Source organism: Halichoerus grypus, chromosome 2 (genome assembly GCF_964656455.1).
Source record: "Halichoerus grypus chromosome 2, mHalGry1.hap1.1, whole genome shotgun sequence".
NCBI lineage: Eukaryota > Metazoa > Chordata > Mammalia > Carnivora > Phocidae > Halichoerus > Halichoerus grypus.
In genome coordinates this window covers 191,416,618-191,438,676 of record NC_135713.1, presented here as the reverse complement: position 1 = coordinate 191,438,676, position 22,059 = coordinate 191,416,618, and the positions used below count along the sequence as shown (strand labels likewise).

General features: G+C 61.7%; 1 protein-coding gene across 3 annotated transcripts; it reads right to left on the bottom strand.

The window, feature by feature from the left end:
- Positions 1–275: 275 nt before the first annotated feature.
- ADAM11 (ADAM metallopeptidase domain 11) lies at positions 276–20,259 on the bottom strand. Of its 3 annotated transcripts, XM_036116840.2 has the most exons (27): positions 20,142–20,259; positions 19,517–19,692; positions 11,282–11,358; positions 11,020–11,086; positions 9,871–9,956; positions 9,706–9,781; positions 9,228–9,294; positions 9,092–9,159; positions 8,675–8,749; positions 8,524–8,595; positions 8,159–8,325; positions 7,549–7,633; positions 7,349–7,439; positions 7,165–7,216; positions 6,566–6,665; positions 6,413–6,484; positions 6,210–6,302; positions 5,714–5,794; positions 5,120–5,170; positions 4,911–4,974; positions 4,582–4,681; positions 4,242–4,361; positions 3,981–4,149; positions 3,777–3,891; positions 3,599–3,689; positions 2,938–2,955; positions 276–2,415 (listed from the first exon to the last, which is right to left on the bottom strand). In XM_036116840.2, the coding sequence occupies exons 1-27, from the start codon at positions 20,206–20,208 to the stop codon at positions 2,400–2,402; spliced, it is 2,316 nt and encodes a 771-aa protein (XP_035972733.1). In that variant the 5' UTR covers positions 20,209–20,259; the 3' UTR covers positions 276–2,399. The 3 variants fall into 3 exon arrangements, with proteins under 3 accessions (XP_035972733.1, XP_035972732.1, XP_077921954.1); XM_036116839.2 differs by having other exon boundaries at positions 276–2,955; XM_078065828.1 differs by lacking the exons at positions 9,871–9,956; positions 11,020–11,086; positions 11,282–11,358; positions 19,517–19,692; positions 20,142–20,259 and having other exon boundaries at positions 276–2,955; positions 9,096–9,159.
- Between the last annotated feature and the right edge of the window lie 1,800 nt (positions 20,260–22,059).

The window sequence follows — 22,059 nt, the reverse complement described above, 5'->3', positions numbered from 1 at the left end:
TTCACCTCCCCTTCTGCTTTGCCAAAGCCAGAGGAAGGCGCTTATCTTTGCCCGGAGAGCCGAGGGAGCGGAAGGGCTGGCCCTCCACCCATGAGCGCGTATTTCCTGGCCAGGAACGGAAAAGTACACCCCTTAGTCCCAGTCTCCCAGCGCCAAGTCCTGGGTGCTCACTTCCCACCTCCAGTGCTACAGTCATCATGTTCCCTCCAGGCAAGGGAGGACAGGGAAGGGTCCCTAGTCACAGCGCGGTCATTTACAGAAAGGAGAGAAGCAGGTTGGTGTGAGCTCCGTGGAAGCCCCAGGACGTGATCTTTAATTGATGTTCTTGTCCCTGCCTCCCCGCCCCGAGCCCCAGATGACATATGTACAAGATGCTGTATGGAGCCATTTCCAGACCCGGCCCAGTGCAGCCTACACTCCTCCCTGGGCGCTTCCAGGGTGGGCGCTGCTGGGGGGGGCGGGGGGGCGGGAGGATGCAGACAGCTGGGAGCCAGGTGGACTGGTCACAGGAAGTCTGGAGTCCTCCACATCCTCACGCCCACCCCCACGCTCGCGCACACGCAGCCTGTCCGCATGTGCAGAGGTATTCACACTGGTGCGGAGATGGGGATCCAAATGCTTGTGCCAGATGCATCACCGGCTGTGTGCACGTGTATCGGCGAAGAAGGCCTTAAAGAACCGCGGCAGCAGCGCCAAACCAGCCCTTTCCCTCCTGCCCCCGCTCCAGCGTGTGGGGCTGGCGGAGCAGGACTGGCCAGGGGGCGCCCCACCCACCCCCTTCTCTTGGGCAGTGCCAGCTGGAGCGCGGTATTGAGGACCCCACTGTAGCCGCATCCGGCCACCCAAAAGGGTGTCAGTGGGTCTCAGTCCCCAGTTTGCCCTGAGGGGTGGTGCAGATAAACAGGGAGCCATTTCCTCCTCAAAGATGCCCCCAGAAACAGAGGGACTGAATGAAACAGGCCGTTCAAAGGCCCTGGGGGTGTCCAGAAACCCCTGCTGAGTCTGGGTGGGGTATTCCTGGGGAGAGGGGCTCTGCTCCTTTGTGGCTTTCATCCGTAAGGGAGCTTGACCCTCATCTTGCCCTTGCCGGCTGGTTTGTAGCAGTCGAGCCAAGGCTCCACTGTCCCATGGGTCATGAGGGAAGGCCAGGGGCAGGCCTGAGGCACCCCGCTCGGCCTCAGCCCCTCTGTCAGGCTCAGCTGCAGTGGGGATCAGAGGATGGAATGGGAGAACAACTGTAAACTTACTACTCAGCCCTGGAATGGGGGTAAGGAGCAGAGTGGGTTTGACAGGGCCTTGAGGACTTTTCTAGAAGCTGAGGATCATATCTGAGACCTGTCTTTTTTCTTACCTCCTCTTGTACATCACAGGCAAAACCCCTAACCCTCCAGTCACTGGGCCACCCCTGGCCTTTCCTGCTTGGGAGAGTCCTCCCTGGGAAGATGGCCCAGCCTGGGACCCCCTAGGCCATGCTGGGGGGGCACCTAAACCCTGAGTCAGCCCCAGAATCACCCTTCTTGAAAGGGGGGAAGGTGCCATTTTATTTCAGGGACTGGATTTTCTAGACCCCCAAATACATGTGTCCTGGCAGGGACAACAGGGTGGTCATTTTGAAATTGAAGACAATCTGGGATGTGTGGTCGTTGTACCCATAACCTAGGCCTTGGGCACAGAACAGGCAGCTTTGGTTTGAATCAGCACTCATTCTTCTCTCCAAGCTCAGCAGGGCTGGGCCGAGGGGCACGCAAGTCCACCCTGCCCCTGCCTGGCTTGGGGAGGGCTCTATTCAACGAGAGGACTTGGGGTGTGATCATCCCAGGGGAGGGCCCCAGGGGATGGCCATGCCTTGGTTCCTCCGGTCCCTCCCACAAATGTCAAAATATCCCCATAACTTCCCTCGCCCCAGCACCCCCAAAGTTACATTCATCAGTTAAGATTCAGTAAAAAAAAAAAATGTAGATGTCAGCCCCCTCCCCCGAAGTTCCAGAGAGTTAAAACCCTGGTCCCAGCTGCCTGGTTTTGAGGGGGGGCCGTCCCAGGCCCTGCCCACTGGGGGGCATCCCTCTCACCCCCCCACCCTTGAGCTGTGGCAATCCGTGATGATGGAAGCTACATTCACACAGGGAGAGTTGGTGTGCGAGGCCAAAGCCGCATGGGGGGCGGTGGGGGACCATGAGGGGAATCCCCAGGCCTGGTCCACCCTGGTGGAGTGAAGGGCAGGGCCACAGCCCCCCACCCCACGGCCAAGCCCTCCCCTCCCACCCGTGGGGCCAGGAGTTGAAGGGCTTGGGCCCGGAAGACATTTGCATGGTGCCTCCCTCCGTGGCTGGGCAGGGGCAGCCTCGTGGTTCAGGGCGGAGAGACGGTGGGCGCCAGGCTCGGAGGGAGGGGGGTGGCACTTAGGCCCCTCCGGACCTGGAACGGAGAGGGGGCGTCAGGGGAGGAGGTGAGGCAGGGCCCAGAGGGAGAGCCCCTGAGCCGGGCCCTGGGAGGTCAGTGCTGGGCCCTAGAGGCGGCAAGTTACAGGCTGGCCAGGGAGGGGATCTGGTGGGAAGTTCAGACAGCGGTGACATGGAAGACAAAACAGATGGGACGCAGAGGTAGGCTCCCCTCCCGGGAGAAGGGGGCTGCAGGGGACACAGCTCCAGGACCCACCTGGCCAGGGGTGGTCTGGCCATAGGAAGGGCAGGAGGAAATGGACCAAGGCCTGGGGAGGCAGGTGGGCGGGAGGAAGGGACAAGGGCAGGCTGAGGACTTCCTTCCCGGAGCGGGGCTCTCCCACCCCTGTGGTGACAGCAGTGACAGCAGGGGTGGGGGAATCAGCCCCCAGCTCCCCATCAACACAATGTGAGGTGACGAATGAGATGGAGGAGACAGGGACAGCGGGAGGGATGACGTGGCCGGCGTCACACTGCCCCCTGCTGGGTCGGGTCGTACCTTCCCCGGCGGATGTTTCTTCAGGAGCCAAGGAGAGGGCAGGCAGGGAGAGAAAGGAAAAGGAGCCATCGGTGACCTTGCCCTTCTCTCAGGGAGGGCCTTCCTGGCTCCCATGAGACCCCTGGCATGGGCCAGGATCCCCAGGACCGGGTCACTAATGATGGGCCTAGGAAGAGATGCCTGGGTTTGAGTCCTGTCTCAGCAACTAACTCATCAAGTGACCCTGGGCCTCAGGTCCCTCCCCTGCACGGTGCAGGCGTTAGACCAGCTCGAGGGCCCCAGGCCCAGATGCCCACAGGACACCGTGGGCTACGTGGGGCCTAGGGACGGAGGACACGGCCGGTTTCCAGCAGCCCCTGCTGGGCTCCACTCCACGGCCGTGCTGGGATGCACTGAGGCCCAGTCTTCTCCTTTTGCAAGAAAAGCTGGGAATCAGGATTGTTAATGTAAAATTTTTTGTGGTTTTGGTTCGTCTGTTTTTGTTTTTGTTTTTTTAATCTCTTGGAAATGTGAGCAAAACAAGACCGTGTGGCTGACTGACTCCGACTGTGATGTGTGAGCTTAGCTAACTTCGCAGGGAGGCCCCTCAGCTTCAACGGTCTGGGGTTCTGATACCCCCCAAGAACGCCAAGGGATGGGGGGGCGTGTGTGTGTCTCTTACTTAAATCCCCAGCCCGTGCCTCCCAGGACGATGGCTGCGACCAGGACAGCCCCCGCGATGGAGCCGATGATGATGTTGGTGCCGCTGGGACCTGGGGAGGAGGGCAGGGCTCGGTTGGCGGGGACAGGCATGGAGAAGGGGAGGGACAGAGCCCCACCCCAGCCAGCTCCAGCCTCACCCTTGTATCTCTCCGTCTCTCCCGTGGGGGGAGACGTGGGCAGGGGGTTGTGAATGCTGCAGTCTTTGCCTGTCCAGTCTGGCTGACAGATGCACTTGCCTTCGTTGCTGCAGACCTAGAGGTGGGGTGGGGCCAGTAGAGGTGAGCGGGGGCCCTGCCCCCTCTGGGAGCCCCTCCCGGCATCCCTGGCCTCCAGGCACCCACCCCGTGGTGGGAGCAGATCCGGCGCGCCCCGCTGCCAGGGCAGGTGCTGAAGTTGAAGGCAGAGGCAGGGAGGCACCGATGATCCAGACACAGCATGTTGGGCCCGCAGGCTGTGCCATCCTCCACGTAACTCAGGTCGGAGCCATCAGCCAGTTGTACGTGGCCACCCCTGGGGAACCGGCGAAGCCAGCCTCAGCCCTTGCCGCCCACCCCCATCACGGCTGCAACCCGCCCTTCCCCAGACCAGGTCTCGGCCCGTACCTGCAGTCCAGCTCCTTGCCCTGGTGGTAGAAGGTAACACTGTTGATGTCTCCCCCTAGGTCCCCCAGCCGAGGAGCTCCAGAGATGTTGACGCAGAGGAGGAAGCCACAGAGCACATCCCTGTTGGGGCAGCGTGGAGACAGTGAACCCCAAGTCTGACCTCCAACCCAACTGCTACTACTACTACTGAACTTGAATCTGCCCTCTCCCCACCACCGGATTTTTCACATATTCTCCACTGGGACTCAGGCTCATCCAGGAACCTGCTGTCCCAACTCTGAAAAAAAACCCTCCTGGGTCCTAGAGCTGGGGAGGCCAACCAGGAGCCTTGGCAACTCACTGTTTATTGCACTGGACCCAGCCTGACCCCTTGCGCCCACAGTTCCCACGCTCTGTCCCCTCCACGTTCAGCTTCTCATAGCAGAAGCGATCAGCAGCCGCTGTAAGGAGATGATGCCAGGCGTCACCCACTCACCCCAGAACCCGCCCCAGGACCTCAGGCCTGCACCTCCAACACTCTGGCCTGACCCCCAACCCAGCTGGGTTCGCTGAGATCCTGGAGAGCCACACACTCGGTAGAGGGCATATTTAGCCAGAACTTACCCCTCCCCAGCCGCTTGATTCTGGGTCCTCCAGAGTCCCCTCTCCCATTCCTAGCCAAAGACTCACCATGGCCCCAGAGGGCTTGGCACTGCCGGTCCCGGGTTTTGCAGCGACCTCCATAGCAGCGGCCCTAAGGAGCAAACAGGAGACAAGGGACTGAGACACTGAGTGGTCGGAATGGATATAAAACAAAAGACTGTATTGAGCCAGAGGCCCCAAGGGGAGGGCCCCAACCCCCCAACCCCCACCCCCCACCCCACCCCAACCCAGCATACCTGTTCCTGATCGCAGTAGTAACCATCCAGCTTGTGCAGGTTAGGGGGACACTGTGGACAGAGGGGCTGGGCTGAGCAGAGCTGCCCCAGGACTGAGAGTTGAAGAATGAAGGGGTGTCAAATGCCCCCTCAAGGGGCTTATAGTAGTACAGGGCTCTTCCAAGTCAAGAACAAGAGGTCTCGCTCAGAACTCAGACCACACAAATTGGCAAGTCCCATAGCCTCTCCAATCTCCCTGTTTCCTGTAACTACTTCACAGGGCTCGGAAAACTTAATGGAACTAAATACCTGGCACGTAATGAGAACTTAAGAGATGTTAACTAATACTATTATACACTCTTATCCTGAACACACACCAACCCCGTGCCAGGCCCTTGGAACCCCAGCCAGACTATACTGATTTAATGACGGAAGGAGCAAAACCAGGAGGCATGAAGAACCCGTTTCACAGGCGAGGAAAACGAGGCTGACCAGCGGCGGCGACGCCAGCAGCGGAGCGGAGGGGCGCAGATAACAACAGCCCCGCGGAGCCAAACCTAAAAGGACAGGGGTTGCCTCCCACTGGGACCCTCAGGGCGGCTGGACTGGACAGACCTGGCTCGAGTCCCCGGTGCAGGTCTCCGCGATGTCGCACTCGTTCACGGCCTCTCGACAGGACACACCCCGCGGCTCGTACTGGGAAAGGGGTGCGTTTCGCGGCTCAGACCAGAACCGCGGACTCCGCGCCCGCCTTCCCCGAGGCCCCGCCCCCCCGGCCTGGGCCCTCGGCCCCTCCTCGCCCCGCCCCCCGGCCGCTCCCAGCCCAGTCAGCACCGCCCCCAGGCCGGCTCACGTTCCGCCCCCCCACCGCCTCTGGGTAGGTGCCCCGCCCCGCTCCTCGTAGCCCCGCCTTCAACAGGCCCTTGGGGGCGCACGCCCGCCCTTCTCCCTCTCCATTGGCGCTTTCTTCGCCTCAAGTCCCGCCCCTACATTTGCCCCGCCTCCAGCGGCTCCTCCTCCCCAAGTCCGGTCCCTTCTCCGGCTGTCCTGTTCGCAGCCTGGTCCCTCCTGGTGCCGCCTCCATCCCGCCCCGGCGGTAGGTGCCCCTCACCTTGCAGCGGCGACAGCAGAGTCCGTCGCTGCACATGGCGTCGTGAGTCAGGGTGCATTTCTTGCAGCAGTTCCCGCCCGCACGGCTGCACTCCTGAGGGACGCAGGGACAAGGGGAGGGAGGTGGGTAAGCCCTGACCTTCCCCACCAGGACCTTCTCTGGCGCGCCCCCGTCCCGCACCTGACGCCGCACCGGTCTCTCACCTGCACCGAGCCACAGTCGCACTCCTCCCCTGCCTCCACGAAGCCGTTCCCACACTCAGGCGGGTCCAGGAGCTGGACGGGGAAGGGGTGTCGGGAGTCTGGCCGGGACCTTGCCCAAGCCTCGCTCCCACATCCCCGCCCTGGGGCTGCTACCTTGAGGGGCTTGTTGAAAAGACAGCTCCCGCCTCCCTCCTGCAGAAACTGGTTGTACTCGTCGATACTGCAGCGCGAGAACTTGCGGGGCAGGTAGAACCTGGGCAGGGGGCAGGGGACGGAGCCGCTGAGTCCCCGCCGCGCCCTCCCCTGCAGCCCACTCTCGCCCCTTCTCAAGACTGGGGATGGGTGCACGGGGGGACTCGGTGACCATCTCGAGGAGGCTGAGGATCTACGTGCCAGGAGAGGGCACGGTCATCCTCCTGCCTGCCCATCGAGCGGAAGTGGGCAGCGGACGTTGCTCCTGTCCCCTTCCCGAAACCTCAGGACGGCTCAGAGCTGGAGGTTGGAGAGCTAAGGGGGGAAGGTGCCTCCACACGAGGCTTTGGCGGCTCCCAGTGGCCACAGCGCACAGTACAGGCTGCCTGTTTGTGGCCGGCTAGGGAATGTGGGTCTCCTTGGGCAGTGTCCTCAGAAAACTGGGCTTTTTGAAATCCTAAGTGGGCCCAATAGCTGGGCCTCTTGAGCACTGCCACCCAGCGCTCCCTATGGTTCTCCCTCGCCCAAGACCCTCCCCTAGCTTGTGCCCAAGAACTCACCCAGTGTCTTCCATGATGCAGCCCAGCCAGTTGTCTGGACATTTGCAGTCCCCTGAGAGGTAAGCGGGTGGGTATAAGGGAGGGAGGAGGACTGCCCCCCTCCCACAGTCACCCTCTTCACTTCTAGAGCTGCTGGGAGTGGGTCTGGGCTGGTTGTGGGGCGACATGGGGTCTTCTTTAATACCTGCGGAGCTCCGGTGTTTATTCCACATCATGCCCAGGTTCTGCCCCAGCGTCTGGGCCAGGGTCACTGCCATGGCGCCCATGTTGTCATACTTGGGGTGAGGAAGATGGAGCACACAAATGTCTACATCCCTCGTGCCCTTCACAGCCCCTCTCCCTTTAACCCCCACCGCCATCCCAGCCATGCCCCACACAGCTCACCTCGTTGACACCTCCACCCCTGGACAGGGAGCAGATGCCCCCCACGTAGGCAGCCCCGCTACTGGTGCTCTGGAAAGTCCTGCCCCTGGAAGGGAGAGGGTTGTCAGGAGAAACCCCTGCCTTGCCCACGGTGGCTTCCCTAGGCTGTCAGGGGCAGACTGGGGAGACTCGCACACTAGAGCCCTCCCTCAGGGAGGGGAGCCCGTCCTCATGTCAGCCTGTGTGACCTCGGCAAACCCCTTCTTCTCTTTGGGTTTGTTAGCCCATGAGCCACATGACAGGCTCCTATGAGATCATCTCTAACTGCAGATTTTTTTCTTTCTATCCGAGCACTGAGTTCCTGAGGAAAGGATGCTGGGACAGTTTGAGAGGAGAAGAGGGGACAAAAGGGGAGCTGATAGGCAGAGGAAGATCAGTGGGGACCGGAAAAGGAGGCATCAGCCTAAGATACAGGGAAGATGCCCAGCCTATGGCAAATGGCTGGGGGGCTGGTGCAAGGTGAGCCCAGGTCCCAGACCCCGCAGGAGCCCCTGGCGCAGAGCAAGCATCCAGCAACCCCGCGCGGCAGCAAGCAGCTGAGCCTGACAGGACGTGTGGGGCGGGGACTCACGAGAAGAGATGGGTGGCATCACTGGGCTCAGGCAGGCCCTCCCGCCGATAGACCATGAGCCGGGCCAGGGTCTCCAGGAGGTCATCCTGCACCTGGATCTTGTCCCCATCTGCCCACGTTTCCATGGCAACCAGCACGATGCGGGTATTGAGCTGCTCCTTATACATCTGGGGCCGGAGGGAAGAAGATGAGGGTGGGGTTGGAGGGTAGGAGAGGGTGGGGGCACAGGGCTGGAGGAGGGCCTCAGTTTGTCTCTTCAGGAAGTGGGGATCAGAGGCTGATAGGGCCCTGCCGAGCTCACCCCAAGCATGTGTGCAGCAGGCCAGTGGCGAGGGAGGAGAGGGAAGGGAAGGGGGGTGGCTCACCACATCTGCCAGGTTCACAACGGACTTGGCAAAGTTGCTGGTGAGGACCACCGACTGGCGCATCTGCTCGAACTGGGAGGAAAGAGAGTGGGAGGAGGGCCAGGCTGCTTTGGGCCCCCCTCCCAGAATTGCCCCCAGGCTGGGAACTTACCAGCTGGTGGTCGTTGACCACGATCAGCTCCACGTACTTGGTCTCACTGTGCACGGTAGGGTGGCCCCGGCGGACCTGGGCGGTGGGTGGGCACTTGGGATCAGTCCCCTCCAGGCCCGGCGTCGGGGCCAAGCCATGGGCAGACTCGGGGGTGCTGCACTCCAGTCAGGGATAATGCTGGTCCCCCCACTGGTGGGGGTCCCCTCCCTCCCCAGCCTTGGCACGAGGGCAGTCAGCCTGTTTGTCCATAATTCGGGCGGGTGCAGACACAGGTGTTAGGAAATGGGGTGGGGGGCTTCCTCTCAGGCGTGGTACCCTGGCCCCCAGCCACATCCGTCTGAGCCCTCCTTTGCCCCCGTCATGGATGGACCACAGCCCGAGGTCTCTGCAGCCCGAGGTCTGTGCGGGCCCCCGTACCTGCCTTTTCCTTCTCAGCCTCGGCCGGTTCACAGGAGCAGAATGAGCAGGGGCAGCAAATAGGCAGCCTGGGGGGAGGGGCCAGGTGAGGGGAGCACAGCTGGCCCCCTCCCCAGCCCCACTTTCCCTCCCTTACCTGGTTCCCTGCATCCGAGGGGGACTGGGAGGAGAGGGGTCCGGTAAATGAGGTGGGGAAGGGGTCCCTGAAATGAGGGGGAATTAGTTTTTGGCGGGGGGGGGGGCGACCAGGTCTGCTCCTGAGCCCGGATGGGGGACAGCTCCAGCCCTCACCCCCACCCCACCCCAGGGTGACCCAGAACTGGCCAGAGCTCCCATGTCGGATCTGATCTCCCAGATGCTCAGATTCCGGGGTCAAGACCTGGGGGCGCCCTGAGAGATAGGGGCAAAGGACACTGGAGCCCGATGGGAGGTTACTTGGGGGACAGAGGGGACATTGGAGCTGAGGGCACAGGGGGAGGGAACCAGAGCTGGGGTGACTGAGGAGGGCAGTAAGGCTGAGGTCACCAAGGGAGGAGGCAGCGACAGCCATTGGGACAAGCCACGAGGGTGTGCGTGCGCAGCAGGGCTGTCAGAGGCGACCGTGAGGGGCTCACCTGGGGGGGTTCCTGAGGCCTGGCCATCTCGCGGGGCTCCACGATGTAGGTGAAGTTCCCATCAGAGAAGACCCCACTGCAGAGAGAGAGGCGCAGGTCCCCACCTGCATCCCCAGGCCAGGGACGAAGGCTCTTCCCCCTTCTCCCGCCCCTGCCCGTACTCACTGCAGCCCCTGGCAGGTGGACAGGGCAGCAAAGGATTGGGGGTTCCCCCGGAGCTTCCCCTGGTAGTAGCAGTGGTCCCCGGCCCCCTGGAGGAGGAGCAGAACATGAGCAGACATGCCCCCGGCCCTGGTGTGAAGGCAGGAGGAGCAGGGAGGGGCCCCGCGGCTGCTGGGTGTGCGGCTGGCCATGGGCCCTGGGTACACCTGGGGATCTGGAGCCTGGTCCTACTCTGGATGTGCTCCTAATTTGCTCTTTCACCTGGGCGGGTGCCTAGTCCTCCCTGGGCCCCCATCACCTCACCTACAAGATGAGGAAGTTGGGCTACCTCAGTGGTTCTTAGCCATTTGGGAGGGGCAGGTGCATGGTTCATAGACTCCTCTGAGGAGAGCTAGCACTCGGGCCAGGCACGGCTCTAAGCACTCACCACTGAGGAGCTCACTTAATCAGATGAAAGCTGTGGACTCAGCCCCAGCACACACACAAGTGCACACACAGTGTGTTCACAGGGACCACCGCCTCGGCGGACACGGTCTGCGGCTGAGGAACTGTGAGCAGCGTGTGTCCTCTTGGCCTGGGCTCTCCGGTCAGAGGGGACAAGCACCCCCCTCCCTGCTCCTGCAGAATTACTTGTGCTCCAGTTCCTGAACTGGCTGGTTGGGGGTGGGGGGACGGGGAGGAGACTATTTATAGACACTCATTCATCTTTGCTCAAGCCCCTGGGCCTCTGGGGCTGAGACCCTGGTGTCCCGGGCAGCCAGGAATTTCCAAGGCCTTGGTGTTGAGTAAGAAGGGCATTTCCCCAACGGCCACCTCCTAGAAAAGTCTGGGCAGGGGGCAGGGAGGGTCCTTGAAGGGGCAAAGGGAAAGGGGCAAACTGGAGATGGGGGAGCAGTGTGACCCCCGGGCCCTCCATGTCAGGCAGAGAGGCCGGCTGGGAGTCAGACCTTGGGAGCTGGGTGAAGGGAGCTCAGGCTCCACGCCATTCGATACGCCACTCTGACTCCGACCCTTGGAGCTTCCATGGTGGGGAGAGATGGAGGGTCCCAAGGGGCTGGGCCCACCCAAGTATAGAATATACCTTGGACCCCATCTCCACTGACCACCTGTCCCTTCATTCCATCTCCCCTGTCCCCTTCCAAAGGCACTCACGGTGTTGTGCTGGGTTGTCCCCTCCCGGCTAAAATGGCGCTCCACATATTGCGAGGAGAGGAGGTGACTGAAACAGACAGAGGGGGCCAGGAGGAAGGAGAGGGGGGTCGCTGCTGGGGCTGGATCAGACTTGGGTCCCACCGCAGCTCAGATCCAGGTCCCCTGCCCCAGCCCTGCCCCCGTCTCCCCACCCAGCCAAGTCAAGACCATGCCTTGCCCACCCGCCTGCTGCCCTTCCTTCCAGGCTCAAGGCCACACTCACTGGTTCAGCTCCAGGTCCAGAGTGAAGTTTGAGTTGAAGGCTGGGATGACGAAACTCACTTGGGCCAGGTGGACAGGCTGGGGGTGGGGGGAGGGCGGAGGGGAATCAACCTGGGGAACCTCAGAACAAGGAGTAGCGCTGGGGAGGGGATGGCGCAGCCCAGCAGCTAAGGGGACCATTGATTTGGGGGGAAAGAGCTCATCTTCCTCCAAGACCCTGTTCCCTTCCTGGGGGCAGGGGCAGGAGTATGCACCCCGGCGCACAGCCCACCCTCTGGGCCAGGGCTCGGTGAGCAGCATAGGGGGCATGTGCCAGCCCACCCTCTCTGGTGTAGGCGCCCCCTAGGGCCAGGCTACCTGAGCAGCAGGGATGGAAGGCAGTTCAGCCTGCCCACTGCTTCATGCCAGGCCCTCCCTGCTGTTGGCAGGGCCAGCCCCACCCTCAAGTGGACTAAAGAGAGCCCCCCAGAAGTACCATGGGAAAGGGGCAAACTGGAGATGGGGGAGCAGTGTGACCCCCGGGCCCTGCAAAACAGGCCCCTCCCTTCCTGCATCCTGGCCCCAGCCTCAATTGATGGAGGAGTCTCGGACTCTACAGACAGGGTAGCGTGGGTTAGAACTGGAAGCTGGGGTGATGGGCAGATGCCATCCTGTCAGGAGGAGGGAACTTGGCTCCTCCACCCCCAAGTCCATTGCCCTCTGCCTTGCCCAAAGCAGCTCATCTTTAATATTTCAATCCCATGGTTAATTTTTAAACACGGAAGTTTTCCTGATAAATTTTTCAGAGGGGCCTTTGCAGTGGGGCTGGGAGGCTCCAGGTTGTCATGGCGACATACCAGGCCTGAGCAAGATGGCTGCCCTACCCGGTCTGGGCACCCAGCTTCTGCGGGGAGTGGGGACTCCAGACCTGAAGCTAGTGTGCCTGGAGGAACAGTGACCTCAAGAGAAGGGGCAGGAGAGTCTGTGCTAAGCGGATGAGGGGACTCTCATGTCCCCACTCCAAGCGTCAGGTCTCACAAAAGACCCGGAAGCACAGCAAGGGCCTGAGAGGGACTAGAGCCTTTTTCACACCCCTATCCATTTAAGAAGACTGAAACCCAGACCCCCAGGTGAGGGTCCCACCACTGGGCCATGCAGGTGTGAGGCTTTTCTCCTGGGCTGCAGGGTGGAAGGGAGCCCCAAGGTCACGAAATCTCATAGCCTGGTGCTAGTTGGCTTTCTTATCAACCACCTAGATTTCTCATTTTTACTGAGTGCTTATTATGTGCCAGGCACTGTTCTAAATACAAGCATTATCATATTTGATCTTCACAACGAGCCAGTGGGGTAGAAGCCACGGCTACCCTCCTCTGACAGATGGGGAGCCTGAAGGACAGAGAGGCTAACTAACTTGCTCAAAGTCACACAGCTAAGAAGTGGTGCAGCTGGGATTCAAGCCTACAGAATCAGCTTCCAAGGCCTTCTCACCCCAAAGGTGAAGTAAGATAGAAAGGGCCCAGTGTCCACGAGAGGCCCTAGGAGAGGGGGGTTGAGGTGGGGTGAAGGGCCAGCGCCCAGGCAGGCAGCCCTCTGAGCTCCAAGGACACTGACTCACCCCATCCCACGCTGACTGAGCTCAAGCTCTATCCCAAAACCCTAGAGCGTCGATCAGACTTGAAATAGAACGTCAAGGACAAGGAGTCACTGCTTTCCTCTTCCTGCCCTGGCCTGGATCATCTCTGCTTTCTCCCTGCCCCTGGGCCTGGACTACCTGTACCCCTCCCACCCCACGCCCTTGGCTTGGACTATCCCTTCCCTCCCTCTCCTCTCCTGGGTTTGGTCTATCTCTGCCTTCCCCATCCATCCCTGCCCGAACTACCTCTGCCCTCCCCTGTCCTCAGGTCTGTATCCGCTTGTTCTTTCTGCCCCCCACCCCCACTGATAAGCCCCTATCTCTGCCCCTACGGGCCCCCCAGAGGAGCAGCCCTTCCAGGCCCCTTGGCCCAAGCCCACTCCCTCAGCCTGTGCAGCTTCAGGGATGAGCCAGCAGCCTCTCTGAGCCTCAGATTTTCCTACTGAAAATGGTACAATGAGCCCAGATAGATGCAAGGCTGTGAAGTTGGCTTTGTGTGGTGGGGGTCGTCTTGGGCCAGGAGAATTCTGGCAGCGTCCGCCCTGGTGCTAGCAGAATGTCCACCACTCAGGAAGTCAGCAAGCTCACCCATCTGGCCTCCCCCATCTCTGTGCAGACCAAGCGGACCCCCACTCTGGGGAAAGCCCAGACTGGTGGAAGAGCAGACACTAGGTCCTTTCTGTCCCCACTGCCTCCCGCAGCCTCATTCTTCCCCACCTGCTCAGGCCTACCCTGGGCTGGGCTGCCCCTTCCCCAGCAGGACCCAGGGCCCAGGCCAGATAAGGGCAAGGGCAGCTGCTGGGGCTGGGGGCTGGGCCTGAAAGGAGGCAGCCCAGGGAGGACTAGGGAGCCACCAAAAGTGCTGGAGGAAGGGGAGGGAAATCAGAGAGCTGGGCAGGGCCTACATGGGGACAACCCCTGTCTGCAGGAAGTGAAAGTTAAGGCAAGCCCACCTCAGTCCCCAGGAACTCTGTACCCCAGGCACCTGGGGTGGGGGCTCCTGCTGGCCCCAGACTCCTAAGACGCCCCCCTCCACCAGCCAAGCTTTAGGCCTGAGTTCTATCAAAGCCAAACAGCTCCTTACTTGGTCTGCCTCCTGCCCCTGACCTGCCCCTGACCTCTTCCATTATCCCTCAGTTCCTCCCCTGGGAGCCCCTTCTGTCCCCTGCCACCCGCCCGCCCTCCTCCGTGCCCAGCTCAGCGCTGCTGGTGACCAGCCGGCCGGGCCTCGACCCCGTGCCCTGCTCTTGCCTCTCACTCCCCAGCCATCCGGCTCTCACGTGCCCTGGCTTATTTGATCCCAACCCGCCCAGGTCATCTGGTGCTCATTTTACAAATGGCAGGCCAAGGCTCAGGGAGAGACACTTGGAGGTGACTGGCCCAGGGCCATGCTGGGGAGGTGCGGGGTCAGATCTCAGCCTGGGGCTGGGGTTCATGTCTGCCACAGCAGCTCGGCCACCTGGCTTCGGTGACTGCCCTCCCCGAGGCTCCCTTGTTACCAGCCGGTCCACCCCCTCAGCTTGGGCTTATGCCCCGTGTCAGGCTCAACCAGATTCAGGGGGCAGAAGGAAGGAGGCAAAAATCCCACTGAAGTCCCCGAATCACAAATACAGACGCCAGGCCTCCAGCCTAGACCCATAGAATCACAGTCTTGGGAAGGGGGAGACTGAGGGTCTTGGGGGGTTCTCAGATGCTCCAGTAAATTTGAGTGTCCAAGCACTGCCCTTCAAACTGTCACCCCAAATCCCTCCACCGGAACCCCCGTCTCCTCCCATGGCTTTCTCCTCCTCACCCTCATCTGCAAAGCCCGCACCCCCCAACCCACGAGTGCTGTGGATCCTCTACTCCTGAGCTGGCCCTTCACCCCACCTCAACCCCCCTCTCCTAGGGCCTCAGCTCTGGACATCTCTGATCACTGATTCAACTTTTCACACGGCCACCTTTAGTCCCCTGAGCACACAACATGCCCATCTTTTTTTTTCTCCTGCCCAGGGGCTCCACACTCATGTTGAATGGAAAGGCATCAGAAGGCCTGAGCCTCAGTTTCCCCATCGGTAAGATGGGGTTGTCATGAGGGTCAGATGGAAGCCCTTCTTAATGTGTTATTATCACAAGGATTAGTAATCATAATCATAACAGTTGAAGAACGAAGTGTAAATGTTCCCGCTGAACAGGGCTTTGAGGAACTAGCCGAACCACATGGGCTGGGTGGCGGCAGACGGCAAGGAGCCAGAGACGCAGGGGCCCCACCTGGGGGGGGAGACATCCCCTCCCCATGGCAGCTGTTGCCCACGATGTGCTGAGGCTCAACTGATCAGCAGGACTGTGGGAATCCCAGACGGAACAGTTGAACAAATTTCTGATAATGGGATTTTACCTATATTTTTGAGGACAGAGTCACTTCCTTAGAGGGTCATGAGTCCCTCCGGGGACAGACTCTAGGCAACTGGGTCCCTCTAGGCAACCAGGAGGGGGTGATCAGGCAAGGCCAAGCCCACAGGCCAGAGTCTGGGAGGACTCCAGACTCCTGCCGCATTGTCCCCACCCCCACCAGCACCACCCGGAGCCTGACAGGTAACCCCCAGATGCCCAGGCTTCTGTCTCGGACACCAGCCCTCATGCTAGTCCAGCTGCCCGCACGCCGCCCCGGACACTCGGGAGCGAGGGCACGCCTCACAGATGTTGAACATCTGTTCTTGCCAGATCCCAGGCAGGACACCTGACAAACATCATCGCCTCTGATCCTCCAAGCAGCCTGGCAAGATGGAGACGACTCTTAGCCCCATTTTATGGATGAGGAAGGTGGGATTCAGAGGCAGCAGAACCAGGAGCCGCCAAGGCTGCTCCCCCCACCCCCACCCCCAAAGCCTTTCAGACCCAAGCTTAGTCTCGTGCGTGAACAATCTCTCCGCCCAACCTCAGGCCGGGGCTCAGTTCACGGCCCTCGCCTTTGCAGAGCAAGCCTGGGTGGGGGAGGGGCCAGCACAAGTCCCAGGGGCGGCTTCCGGCCACCAGCCCCCTCCCGGGAACCATCTCCTACCTCCAATCCCAGGACAGAGCTGCAACCTTGGCTGTAAAGACCAAGCCTGGCCATGGCCCTAGTAGGGTACGAGGGCTCCAGGCCCAAGGCCCTGTGCCTCCCTGCCGAGGACTGCCATCTAGTAAGGGCTGGGGACTGAGCCTTGCCAGATTGTCCCCCACCCCCTACAGCAAGAAAACACAAACCCGCCGAGGGCTTCAGGGGTAGCATTTCCAGTAAACGCTGGTCTGGACAGCTTTCATAGGAGCTCAGCCCAGTGACTGGGGTCCCCCCTCCTCCAGCTGCCTCTGGTATGTCTGTCTCCTAGGCCTGGAGCCTGGAACCTCTCCACCCTCAATTCTGTTTGCTTCCCCACGTCTTGCCCTTGTCTTGGTTCTGAAGGAGTCTGGGTTTCCCTAGGGGGCAGACATGACCCACACAGCAGCTCTGTGTGGATTAGAAAAAGGTTCCCCTCAGAGACATGTAGCCTCATGAGCCCACAGATTTCATTCAGTCCACTTGCCCGGGCACTCTTGTGCAGTGAACAACCAGCCCAACTGCACGCGGTGGCCCTGCTTGTTCTTCTGTCTCAATCTTCAGCTTCAGGCTCCCTTTGACCACAGGTTTCTGCACTTCCAGAAACTCCCCCACCTCTCTGGGCCTCAGGCCCAGCCTGCTTCCAAACTGGACAAAAACGAGGTGTTGAGAGCAGTGGGTCCCCCGTGGCCCCCCTCACTCACTATACCCCTGAGCGGGAGGCAGGCAGACTCAGAGCATCAATCTTGGGCCTCAGTCTTGACTCCGCTACTTAAGTGATGTGTGACCTGGCTTGTTACTTCACCTCTCTGTGCCCGTCTCCCCACCTGTAGAACGGGAATAACAACAGGCCCATCTCCTACAGCTGCGATGATCATTACATACCTCAGCACGTGGAAAGGCATAACACTGCCCCAGTAAGGGCCCAGTAAATTGTCATTTCTCTAGCTTCTAATTCCTTCCTGGCCACCTTCCTCCCCCCGCACCCCCGCGCTCCCCTCCCCACAAAAGCCAGGAGCCCTCAGCACACAAAACCCTTTCCTATCACCACCTCCGAGAGGTGGATGAGGCCGAGATGAATACTATCATCATCCCGATTTTAGGGATCAGGAAGCTAGACCTCAGACAGGTGATGTGACCAGGCCAGAGCAGGTGAGCACCCAAGGCCCCCCCCCACCCTAGTCCTGCCGGCCAGAGTGCTCCGCCAGACTCGCCACCTGACCCACAGCAAATAGAGATCTTGTTGCTGCCCCAACACCTCGCTGGGCCTGAGGTCCCAAGCCGATGCAGTAATTTTGCCCTGAGCCCAACAGCGCCAGGGTGTGGCACTTCCTGTGGGGACCCGGGCTCAGTGCTGCACGGGCTCCGTCATCAGCCCCGACGGTCCAACGCCAGAAATGCCTCAGGGAGAAATGCCAGGTGGGAGTAGAGGGTTGCAATGTCTCCTTCCGGTCAGGGGGAACTATTTTGGACATGTCCCTTTGTCTCCCTCGGCCTTCTTCCATCTCGCTGGGTGGCACTGCCCTGGTGCCAAAATGGAGAGTCCCTGGAGGCGGAATGGTGCAGTGGGAAGCACCTGGTCTTGGAGAGAATCATTCCGCTGCTTGAGATCTGATTGACTTTGAGCAAGTTACTCAACCTCTCTGAGCCTCAGTTTGCTCATCTGTAAAATGGGCAGGCAAAAGTCACCTTCCTTACGGAGTTGTGAGAAATCCACCTCAGGGGAGACCGAGGTACAGGTGGGGCAGGGCTACGAGTATGTCCCCTGGGGAGGCTGCAGGGAGGTCCCTAGAAAGGCTCAATGCTGCAGAGGCCCCCACTGGAGGTGAGCACCGCCCCACAGATCCACGAACCCTCCACTCCTACCCTCACCCCCTCAGATACCCCGTTGGGCACATTCAGACTTGGTTGCTCACACACATCACCCAGCAGAATGACACCTGTCGTCTGCACACCCAACTCATCAAGTCCAGCTACACCCGTTCTGGTCCCCCCCAACACAGTCCCAGGCGCCATCATAGCCCAGGACCCCCCCCCCCCCAGGAAGGACTAGGCTGAGGAAGCACTCCATTCTTCATCCCTACCTGGCCCCCACGCCTTCTGCCCGCAATGTCCTCTGACCACACCACGGCATCACCCCATCCTCCATCTGGACCTCCCCTGAAGCACCTACCAGGGGCCCCAGCATCAGGCTGGGCAGTCAACTCCCAGCCAACACAGGCTTGGGGTGCACAGTTCTCGGGGGGTGACCCCAAGGAAGAAAGCTGGACCAAGGACCAAACCCAGCCAGGACACCCCATCCCTGGCCTTGGGATCATCCTATGGCCCATCTCCCTCCTCCCAAGGAGCCTGGGCAGACACTGAAGGCAGCCTCCAACCGCTTTCCTCTCACCCCTGCCCCACTGCCACCCCCATCCACCCCCACCCCCACCCTGCCTGCCCGGGACCATTAAGCAGCCCCTCCCCCTCCCTGCCTTGAGTGATGGTCCATCTATTATGCATGCTGCCTTCCTGCTCCATTCCATTTCCCGAGTATCCCCCCTGAACCCCCCCACAAACCCCTCCACCCCCCCTAAGGGCTTTTAACCAAGTACATTAGGCAGGGCCAGATGCCAGTCTGACAGATGTCCGTTTCCCTCCTTCCTCTCTCTGCCCAGCCCAATTTACCTCCCACCATTCCCAGCTGCCAAAACTTCCCAGACCTCCGCTGTACCCCTCCTCTGAGTCTCTCCTCTACACCTCCTATTTCTGCCAGGCCTTCGCCATCCCTCCCTCCGCCCCCCCCCCCCCCCAGTTGGCCTGGCTAACTTTCAGCTTCCAGCTCCTGGAGAGCCGAGGCGTGCTGAATGAATATTCCATCTGGGTAATTATTATTCACATGATATTAATTAATTATTAATTGCAATTAATCTCCTTCATTCCTAACCTTCCTTTGGGAGGCAGGAGGGGCCTGGCAGCTGAAAGGGATGGGGCGGGGGGGGGGCGGGGAATGGGGCCGATGGAGCTGGCATTTGTGGGTGAGCTTGGGGCCTCCAACCTTTTTCCGGGACCCCACCCTCAGCAAGGACAGGAAGAAAGACAAGCCTATCAGTGCACAGAGGGAAACTGAGGCAGGAGCAAGCACTGAGCCGTTCCAAGAAAGCCCGCTGAGGGTGGCTGTGAGGAGAAACGGGAGCCCTACCTAATCGGTGCCTGGGCTCTTAGCGGCCTCTCCCTGTCCCCTACTGCCCTGGCCAAGCCCCATTTGAGGTAGAACCACTTGCTTTAGCAGGATGGGAGTGGGGGCGGGTGGAAGGCTGACCCGAGGCTGCATGAGTCCTGGGCATTCCAGGGTCCACGGAGGGCAGGGGATCCCCATGATGATTGGAGGGGTCCTGGAATGAGGCCAGGGCTCCCCACTAGTGGGCTTTAGCACCCATCAGGTGGGTAGCCCATTGTGCAGAAGGAGAAGCTGCAGGAGCCAGCGTGTGGGGTGGGGTGGGGGGACCCAAACCCTGGCTGCCCGGGTGGCCTTCCTTGGGCTCCAGGCCTGCTTCAGCCCCCTGGCCTCACCACCCAACCCCACTCACCGGACCCCCTGGTGGCTCCTGGCGGACCCTGGTGTCCAACTGCTGCTTTCGGACCTCTCCCCCGGAGCTCTCCCCCACCAGACGGCTGGGCTCTGTGACCTCAGGGGCTCCCGGACGCCCCAGCTGGGGTGAGACCCGCCAGCGCAGAGCTCCGAAGGGACCCCGGGTCCCAAGACCTGGGGAGACAAGGCCAGAGCTGCAGGCGGATGCCCACCGAGGGGCAGGAGACTTGGGACTGGGGTGAGCACACCTCATCACCCGCTCTGCTGTGGCCCTTGGAGCCCTGGGGGAGGGGGATCCGGGCGGGAGGATCTGCTCCCCTGCAGAGGGAAGAGCCCGATGGGGAGGGGGCCAGGAGCTTCCCTCCCGCCGGCCCGTCACGACTGCCCCCCCACCCGCAGAGACCTGCAGAGTCCGCCGGCCGGCGGCAGGGGGCTGGCCGCGGTGGGGCGGGCCAGATGGGGACAGGTGGGTGCACGCGCCCTCCCTCCTACCCCGCTCCCCCCCCCCCCGCTCGGACCTGCTGTCACCCCGAGCACTGCAGGAAAATGTGGCTGCAGCAGAAAGCGCCGCAAAAGCCGGGGCGGGGGCCGGGTGGGGGGGCGGCGGGGCCGGGGGCACTCACCCGGCGCGGGGAGCAGCGGCAGCAGCAGCAGGAGCGCCGCGAACGCCCAGCGCCGCAGCCGCCTCATGGCTCGCTCATAATCCTCCGGCTCCGGGGGCTGCGGCTGCGAGCGGCGCGGCGCGGGCGGGGGGAGGCGCGGGCGGGGGGAGGCGCGGCTGCGGGAGGCGCGGGGCGGGGGCGCCGGCCGGGCGGGGGGCGAGGCTGACGGCGGCGGCGGGGCGGGCGCCCGGCTCAGCGCGCTCCGGCCGCGGCCATCCCGGCGGGGCGGCGGGCCGGGTTAAGAGCCGAGCGGCGAGCACGTGAGCCCAGGGCCCGCCCCCGGCCCCCCCCCTCCCCAAGCCGGGCAGGGCCGGGGCCGCCGCGACGGGAGGACAAAAGAGGCGCCGCCCGGAGACCCGCCTGCCCGCGACTCCTCGGGCCCCTTCGGCAGGTGCAGGGCAGAGCGCGCCCGTTCCCCCCCCCCACCCCTCGTTGGGGAGCTCCGAGGACCCGTGGGTTGGTAGGGGAAGGGAGGCAGGGAACACGGGGACCCCGGGCTCTGACCCGGTGACGGCCCGTCGGGGGGGCCCGCGCGGTCGAGGTGCGGGGGCGTGGCTGTCCGGCTCCCGTTTGCCCCTCCAGCGCGGTACCCAGGACGGGCTTTCCCTGTACCCAGCCACGAGGGCCCGGGTCGACCGCAGGCTTAGGTGGAGCTGGGAAGGTCGGAGGACCAGGGACGGGACCGAAGGGATCTCTCACCCACGGGCAGCAGAGCAGGTCACTGCGGAGTTCTCCCACACCCCGGGTCCAGACCCCTTTCCATCCTGCAGGCTCGTTTTCCAGGCCAAAGATGTCCTCTGCCTCCAGGAGGGCTGCGGGGATTGCTGTCACCAGAGCCACCAGCAAGGGCGGGCCTACTGCCTCTGGGCTCCTGAATTCCTCCCCTAAATATATCAGCTAGCCAGGTCATTTACATGCTGTTAGTATGCCCCATTCCTGCCCCTCCCTTGCAGCCCAAATCTTTGAGGAGCAGAAGACACCTCTGGAGCCCCCCAGCTTCCCCTCTCTGGCCAGACTAGGTTGCCCTGTCTGCAAACCTCCTGACCTTCCAACCTTCCTCTCTCCCTGTGCCACCTCGCTTAGCTCGTGGGCTCCTGGGTAAGATGGGTCCCCATACTGGGGGCTGGGATCTCTGATCTCTGCTAGGGATCCCAAGAACCAGAGACCTGAGATGGATGGGGGGTGGTAGGGCTTGCACACGGCTGGTGAGGTCCCACATGACCTTGTGCCCAAGGCCAGAGCATCCTCGAAGTCATACCGGGCTGAGGAGCAGGAGTGGAGGCAGGGAACCCCTTCCTGGGTCCTCTCCTTCCTTAGGGACCCAGGGACTCTGCCAGGGACGGGGAAGCTGTCTCTGGCTCGTGACAGTCGTCCCCCCCGCACCCCCCCCCCCGCGCTCTATTTTAGGCCCAGGAGAGGTGAGAAGGCAATTTCCCGGGAGGTGCTGATGCTGGGACCGGGGTGACTACCCCCAACCACCACCTGCCACTCCAGACCCAGATGCTCAGCAAGGCTGAGCCAACTGGTCCTTCACTCTGCAGACACCTTGGAAACCTCTTCCAGGGTGTAGGGGTGAGGGGGCTCCCAGGAATGAGGACCTACTATGGGATATTCCCTAGAAACTCAATTAGTCAGGAGGGAGAGGTTGTGCTCCTCATTTCAGATGGGGAAACGGAGGCTCCAAAAAAGAGGTGCCCATGTGAGCTTCCCAAAGTCCCAGAGCTGGCAGTGAGAGGCCGTCTATCCCATCCGCTCCCCAGGCCGCCCAGGGCGAGTTCCCCTTGGCCTGCCTGTTCTGGGCCACAGCAGTGATTCGCGATCCCGTGTGCCTCCCAAAAGGACAGGCGGGGTTTGTCATTTCACAAGGGGGGACACTGGG